Source organism: Pyrus communis, chromosome 16 (genome assembly GCF_041283825.1).
Source record: "Pyrus communis isolate YQ-2024b chromosome 16, ASM4128382v1, whole genome shotgun sequence".
NCBI classification, from domain to species: Eukaryota; Viridiplantae; Streptophyta; class Magnoliopsida; order Rosales; family Rosaceae; genus Pyrus; species Pyrus communis.
The window spans coordinates 6,177,792-6,185,982 of record NC_142580.1 but is presented as its reverse complement, the minus strand read 5'-3'; the positions used below and the strand labels follow the sequence as shown (position 1 = coordinate 6,185,982).

Genomic DNA, 8,191 nt, shown 5'->3' with positions numbered 1-8,191 from the left:
TTCGATTAGCATATTCTTGTAATTTAAGTTTTTGGATCATCCCTTAATTTCATAAATCAAATAGAGCACCCAATTGTTTCGATCATTCTTCAAAGCTCATTACTTTGATTTTAATTTCCATATTATTTTAATTACTTTTATGGTGTCATATCAATTGTTTTATGGTATTAGAACAAATTGTTTCACGTGTGAAGTCCAACAGCCACACGTGCTCCACATCATCCCGTTTGTGTTTTTCATGTGTTTGGTTTGAAAATTTGACACATTTTGAGGGAATGTGTTAAGAATGAATCTCACATTGATAGAAGGAGTAATCTTGCATCGGCTTATGAGTTGAATTACTTTTTATATTGCCAATTAATTTTATGATGAAACTTTATGTTAATAATTCAACTTACAATTTTGAAGATAATTGATACCAGCTACACCAGTCCTTGACAGAAAATATGGGGTACAATGACACTCAATACAACGAATTCTGTCAAACTGGGCAAGCAGTAGTTTTCATTCTTTGATTTCCTTCTAAATATAAAATATCTTAGGTATTTTAGAATTGTTGATCTCTTCAATTATGTCCTTTCATATTGGACATTTTACATATAAGTTTTTAGGGTAAAGTACAAAAAAACTACCTCAATTATTGATGTCACGACACTTTCATACCTCATCTTTTAAAATTGATAATATCATACCTCATCTTACGAATTTGTGTCAATGTTATACCTTCCGTTAGCTTGACCGTTTATTTCTCAGTTAAATGCTGATATGGCGATCCCAGACCCATTTTTAATTAAAAAATTATTAAAAACTAAAAAAAATCCTTTAATATTTTAAATATTAAAATAATAAAGAAAAGTTATTAAAAAAAATTAAAAAAAAAAAAAAAACCAACATCAGTTCGTCCCCTTCCCCCTTCTCTCTCTTCTTCCCATCTTCATCTTCTTCCCCCTTTCTGCAAGTGCAACCCAGAAAAAAAGAAGAGAAAAAAAAAAAAAAACCCAATTTGTTTTCCCCACTCCCCACCCCCTCTTCTCCCCGCACCCACTCTCCGCACCCAACCTCCCCACCTTCGCACCCAACCTCGCACCCATTACCTGCAACCCAAAAAAAAAAAAAAAAAAAAAAAAACCCAGATCCCGTTGAGGTGGAATCGGGAAACCTTTGCCAAGCCGATTCTGAAGGTTGAGAACTTGGGCACGGAGAAAATGGGGGGAATGGGTGTGGAGGGAAGAAGGTGGGTGCAGGGGGGACGGACGAACTGGGTTTCCCATTTTTTTTTTTTCCGTCTTTTTCTTCTTCCTCTTCTTCTTTCTTCTTCTTTCTTCTTCTTCTTCTTCTTCTTCTTCTTCTTCTTCTTCTTCTTCTTCTTCTTCTTCTTCTTCTTCTTCTTCTTCTTCCTCTTCCTCTTCTTCTTCCTCCTTCGGGTTGGGTTGGGGTTTTTTTTTTTCCTTCTTCTTCCTCCTCCTTCTTTCTGGATTGCAGGGGGTTGAGTTTGTGGTGGGGGGAGGGGGGACGAATTGGGTTTGGTTTGGGGTTTTTTTTTTTTTTTTCTCTTCTTCTTCTTCTTCATCATCTTCTTCTTCCTCCTTCTTCTTTCTCCTTCTTCTTTCTGGGTTGCAAGAAGATGGGGAAGAGAGAAAGGAGGGAGGGACGAAAGTAGAGGTTTATTTTTTATTTTTTTATGTACTTTTTTTATTATTTTAATATTTAAATAATATTAAATGATTTTTTTGTTTTTAATAATTTTTTAATAAAAAATGGGTCTCGGATCAAGCCACGTCAGCATTTAACTGAGAAATAAATGGCCAAGCTAACGGAAGGTATAACATTGACACAAATTCTAAAGATGAGGTATGGCATTGTCAGTTTTAAAAGATAAGCTATGAAAGTGTCGTGACAACAATAGTTGAGGTAGTTTTTTGTACTTATTATTCATACTCTAAAAAGGTTATTCTGCACCGTTAATTTTTTATATTTAGAAAAAAATACTTATTTATGATAAGTGAGGAAGGACATGTTTGGAGTGCCACTAACATCTTCCTAACATTACGCTTAAAAAAACACTTCAAACCTAATAACTTAGGGCTCGTTTGGATGTGCTTTTAAAATGTCTGAAAGCGCTTTTGGTTAAATTGATTTTGAGTTCAAAAGCATTTTCAGTGCTTCTTGGAAGAAACACCAAATATGTGCTTCTTGCATGAAGCACTTAAAGTGTTTTTCCATGATCCACTTAAATTTTTACTAAGGATTGGTATCCAAAACATTTTCACCAAAAGCGCTTTTGATCATTTTCAAATTACATTCAAACGAGCTCTTAAAAAATTGACTTGATAATGTGGAAATGATTCTACATTAATAGTCAGTTAGAGCACGAACAGGTGAACAAGAGAAAGATTTTTCTTTTTTTCCCATTGAATTTTTAAAGTATTTTTGTGCAAAACATATAGTTAGGTGTTTTTGTATTTTTTTATTTGTAATATATTACTACTTAATTATTGAGGCACGGGTGAGGGTCATGTGCTGGGTAGATTAGCACCAAGATGGAATGCATTGGGACCAGTTATTATTTGAGTTCAACTAGTTTCAAGGAACCGTAGAACTCAAGTATATATGAATTATACTGTTCTGAGTAGTCTACTTGACTAGAGAAACTTATATGCAATTAAAACGCAAATTAAAATAGTGGTATGTCAAACGTATTATACGTTGTTATGTGTTTTAACTTATCAAGTACCTAAATATCCTAATTGCATGCAAGTTTCATCTCCGAAAACCATAGCAAACTGCATGATTTTCATCTCCAAAACCACAGCAAACTGCATGATTTTCATTGAAACAAAAAAGAGAACGAAAGTGGAAATGAAGCAAGCTCTGAGTGTGAGATATCATATTGTACGTGTGGACCTTGCCAACCCTTTACTCTCGTGGTTTTATACAGTTCTTACATTGCCAAATCAAATCATGCGTAGGAGAATAACTTTCACGAGTAGTAACAGTATGGCTTTTCGATCTGGTCCCCCCGAAAACACACAAACCCTGGCTTGTTACAACTTACAGCTCTCACTTTGTTAACTACCATATAAGCATATCTCCCCCTGCCGTCAACTAAATCTTACTTTGTTTTCCTGAACTAATTTTCTCAGCTCTCACTTTGTTAAATGCCTTGTTACCTATAAAAATGAAAAGGAGACCGTGATGTAGAATGCTGAAGTCAAATAACGTTACCCAGGAATTCCGTGTCTTTACATTTAGTTTCAATTTAAAACACGTATTTGTCAGACATTTTATACGTGTTAGTTGTGAATAGCTACTGAAAAAACGAATTGTAACTCTTTCGTAAGGCCGTTTCTGAGATTTTGGGAATCCTGTGTGAAATTTATAAAAACGCCCCTCCTTAAGATAGTCTTAAAAAATGTAGGACAATGAATTGATGCTATAAAACAATCACTTAAATCAAAACAAACTTTAGCACTCACTGATTGCAAGTTTTAAAATGTCATTAATAATAAGTAGAAAGAGCTACAAACATAACGTTCACTAAATAATCAAAAGCAGTTCAATCTTAAACACCCAAACAAGAAAACAAACTTCAAAAACTCTAACCTTAAAGTTTCACTTGAATATGTAACATTATTATATAATAATACTGAAAAAATATTGTCTTTTATGGTGTATTATTAACACTCAAAATATCTTATTATACTCTAAATTATTATATTTAGAAAAGGAGAAAATTACGCTTATAAGGAATGCAAAATGAGATTTTAAAGTGTTAACAAAATCAGCTTTTGAATATAAAACATTATTTTATAACAAAAGCAATTTTAAATATAGAATATTATTACATACAATATTAAGTAACTAAAATTTTAAGGTCCTAACAAATTTGAAACTTTATGCGACTGCACCTTTCGCATCCTTTCAACGCCCCGTTTGCTTCTTCGATACTTGTAACCAGGGTGAACAAAGGGATCTTAAACCGGTAAGTCGGGAAGGGTCCTTGCGATACCTTACGTATTAAGTGAAGTGGTAATGCTAGACTACAATTAAAAATGATAAAATTACAGTCCTAATTATCTTGGAGTTGGGAGAAAACATACGGTACCCTCTCAACTAATTTGACTCCAAAACGTCTCAAACAAGAACCAAATAATTCTAAATTGTCACCATTCGTGTCTAATGCAACCGACTGGACTTTAAAATAATCTCAATAAAAATAAAAATAAAAAAAATTATAAAAAAGCTCCCTATCTTGTTCGTGATAGTTTTCACCTTGGTTTTCGTAAAACCATAAGGATATTAGGAGGTGATTAAATTAGTTGGAGTTTTACCATCTCCAGAGTCAAGAGGAAGAAGGTGACGTGTAGGAATGAGCATACTACAAATATATAGTAACTAGAAAAGCTTCATCACCACCCAAAGCTAATAAGAGAGATAAAAGGGAAGAGAGTCACCTCCTTAAATCCCCCATTGAAAATAAACAACAAAAACCAAAATTCCCCTTCCTTTTTATCTCTTAAAATCCTTTGAGAAATATCCCATCCCACTCTCTGCCTTTTGATCACAACCCCACTTCTCTGCTCTTTCATTTGATCCAATTTTTGCTGTTTTAAAAAACGTCAAATTCTCTGCCAATTTGTTGACGGATGCAGATGATGGGGTTTCAGGAATCTTGGGTTGCTCCGATATGTAATTCTTCGTTTCCTAGTTGTTGAGTCTCGATCTGTGTCGATCGTAATGTAGAATTGACAAAGCTTGTTGGGCATGTGATTGTGTTCTGTTTCTGCTGGATTCTTTGTCTCTTCGATTACTTTTGATGTTTGATCAAGTTTTTGCAAATGGTTTTTTTATTTCTCCGATGATTTTCTGATCTGGGTTTGTCTAAAGCTTTGATTTTTCTGGATAATTATTGGCAAAAAAGTTTGCTTGTATCTGCAACCCCTGTTATTTATATTAAAAATATGGAAGTTAATTTTGATCGGATTAATCTGACCCGTGTCAGTAAAAACGAGTTTACCTGGATTATATTTTATGTTTTGATGTCAAAATTCTTTCCTTTAGTCGGCTGTCTTTTGCCGGTTGGAATATCCATTCATAGAAGACTGGTATTCTTCTCCTCAAAGTCTCCATCTTTTAGTGTTCCTCAAGTTTGTTTTACTGTTTTAAGGTTTTGGGTTTCTTTGTTAACTCCTCTTGATTCGGAAAGTCCGAAAATTTTCGGTTTTTGTTCTGATCGAATTTCTCTGGTTTGTCGAATTTTGCAGATGTTTGATGTCATGACATGTTGATTGGATATAACTTGTTGCATTATATGTTCTTGTACTTGCTGTCATATAACGAAGTTTTATAGGTATGTTTTTTTTTTTTTCTTTCTATTTGTAGGTTTTGAGACTTGAAGTTGTGGATCAATGACATAATTTTCGAGGTAGATACCGCTGCGTAGATTCTCCAGTGAATAAAATTAACAAGAAAGTTTTTAAGTTTTAAAACTTTTGATGCTAATGTGATGTTGGATAATTGAGAGGAGTAATGTAGTAATTGTTGTCCCAATATTTCATAATTTTCAGCACTTTAGAACTCTGCAAAGCTTGGCCACTGTGAAATTTTGGCAGTGCCAAATGGATGCCACTGCGAGCGGAACCCCCACTATACAATACCATAACATTCCTGACCAGCCAATTGCCACTATTGTTGCCACTCCTGTACCAACATTTGAAAGGCGGCAACGCCATTGCTTCGGGACCTCCACCCCCGGAGAGTTCCCTTTAGCTGCCAACCCCTCCATTGTCCTCCATGTCCTTACTGCCTGCAATTTGGATCCTCAAGACCTTTCAAAGTTAGAGGCAAGTGACCTTTTTCTCTATTTTGGTAATGCAGCGGCATTTTAAGTTTTCAAATTTATAATGCTGCTGGTTTATATTTGGCTGTGTGCTTGTTGCAGGCAACATGTTCCTTTTTTAGGCAGCCTGCACACTTTGCTCCTGACTTTGAATTGTCCATATCGGAGCTTGCTGCTCTGGACATGTGCCAAAAAAGAGCTATATTTAAGCCAATGACAGCCGAACAGCGTCAAGAATTGAAGCAAAGATGTGGGGGTTCATGGAAACTTGTTCTGAGGTTTTTGTTGGCTGGAGAGGCATGTTTCCGAAGGGAGAAATCGCAGGCAATAGCAGGGCCCGGTCACAGCATTGCTGTGACTTCAAAAGGATCTGTCTACTCATTTGGCTCAAACAGCTCAGGACAGCTTGGACATGGCACAACTGAAGAGGAATGCCGGCCTCAGCCAATCAGGTTGCGAACTCTTGACCACTCCTCTGACCCGATTCTGTAAAATGCAAGAAAAAGGAAAGAGAAATTGTTGACTTAAACGAAAAGTTAATGGAACTCCATTGTGTTGCAGATCTCTGCAAGGCATTCGAATTATTCACGCAGCTGCTGGGGCTGGCAGGACAATGCTGATCAGCGATGCGGGGAAAGTTTATGCCTTTGGAAAGGACTCTTTTGGTGAAACTGAGTACGGGGTTCAAGGATCGAAGCTGGTTACTACTCCACAGTTGGTTGAGTCTTTGAAAGACATATTTGTGGTACAAGCTGCAATAGGAAATTTCTTCACGGCTGTGTTGTCAAGAGAGGGCAGGGTGTATACATTTTCTTGGGGCAACGATGCCAAACTCGGTCACCAAACTGAGCCAACTGATGTTGAGCCTCATCCTTTATTGGGAGCACTTGAGAATGTACCTGTGGTGCAAATTGCAGCTGGATACTGCTACCTTCTTGCTCTGGCTTGTCAACCTAATGGCATGTAAGGATTGTCTGTCTTCATCCGAAACTGTTTTTGTTATTGTAGTATTTGCATTAAATCTTATATGAAGATTAGCATTGCTGATTTGTGTGATCTCGATACCTTTCAGGTCAGTTTACTCTGTTGGCTGTGGCTTGGGAGGGAAGCTTGGACATGGGTTAAGAACTGATGAGAAGCACCCCCGACTTATTGAACAATTTCAAGTTTTGAACCTTCAGCCGATGGTCGTTGCAGCCGGTGCTTGGCATGCCGCTGTGGTGGGGCAGGATGGACGCGTCTGCACATGGGGTTGGGGCCGTTATGGCTGCTTAGGTCACGGGAATGAAGAATGTGAATCAGTTCCTAAGGTTGTGGAAGCATTGAGCCAGGTGAAAGCGGTGCACGTTGCTACAGGGGATTACACAACCTTTGTGGTTTCAGATGACGGTGATGTGTACTCATTTGGTTGTGGAGAATCAGCTAGTCTTGGACATAGTACTGCCGCCGATGGACAGGTCTTGTTTATTACTGCTGTATTTCGTATTTCATATCTTAATTGAGTTGGTTTCCGTAACTCACATTGCAGAAAGTCGATATATGAAATTAATTTACGTGTTCCAAAATGGTACCAAATTGCTGCACATCATCTTACATCCGTAGAATGACTTCACCATCCTAGAAGAGATTTGACACTGTTTTCCTTGTAGATGTAACTCACAAGCTTCTTGTTGCAGAGTTGTATTATGTGAACGGTTATTTGTTTTCACCGGTTTGGGGCATTGCATAGGATGAAGGGCCGTCCAGTCTAACAAAGTTTCTGAATCTTGTTTGTGTGTTGCGTCTCTTACAGGGAAATAGGCACGCAAATGTATTGGCACCAGAGCTAGTGACATCACTGAAGCAAGTGAACGAGCGGGTTGTACAGATCAGCCTCACCAACTCCATATACTGGAACGCCCACACTTTTGCACTCACCGAGTCAGGGAAGCTATACGCATTTGGGGCGGGAGACAAAGGGCAACTAGGCATTGAACTAGTTGCCAACCAGACCGAAAGGGGAAAGCCAGAGCTGGTCGATATTGATCTCAGATAGAGTTAATCGATATGGCCGGCTTTCCCGGCCACACCCTAATGCTCTATATCCTCTAATTTACCATCATAACTCATTGCATTTGACGTTTGCATTTCCATGTCTATTGTGTACATAGGAACAAAGAATTGTGAAGTTTCAAGTTTATTAGGTTAATAGGGGCTTAAAACAGATTGCTAAATGGTTGTTTATATCTCTGAAAATTTGGCTTGCTCTTAGGCTTCAAGTAGTTGTTGATAGCTGATGATACATTTGTCAAGGTTCATTTCATGACTTATTTCATGTCAATTAAATTTATGATTTATTTGCTGCGGTGAAAA

General features: G+C 37.2%; 1 protein-coding gene across 4 annotated transcripts; it reads left to right on the top strand.

Moving 5' to 3' along the window:
* The first annotated feature begins 4,411 nt into the window (after positions 1-4,411).
* Positions 4,412-8,191, top strand: LOC137731638 (ultraviolet-B receptor UVR8). 4 transcript variants are annotated; one of them, XM_068470804.2, is made up of 7 exons: positions 4,412-4,689; positions 5,383-5,425; positions 5,568-5,843; positions 5,942-6,291; positions 6,401-6,802; positions 6,912-7,296; positions 7,632-8,191. In XM_068470804.2, the coding sequence occupies exons 3-7, from the start codon at positions 5,619-5,621 to the stop codon at positions 7,872-7,874; spliced, it is 1,605 nt and encodes a 534-aa protein (XP_068326905.1). In that variant the 5' UTR covers positions 4,412-4,689; positions 5,383-5,425; positions 5,568-5,618; the 3' UTR covers positions 7,875-8,191. The 4 variants fall into 4 exon arrangements, with proteins under 4 accessions (XP_068326905.1, XP_068326908.1, XP_088543642.1 ...); XM_068470807.2 differs by lacking the exon at positions 5,383-5,425 and adding an exon at positions 5,265-5,350; XM_088687516.1 differs by having other exon boundaries at positions 4,419-4,689; positions 5,265-5,425.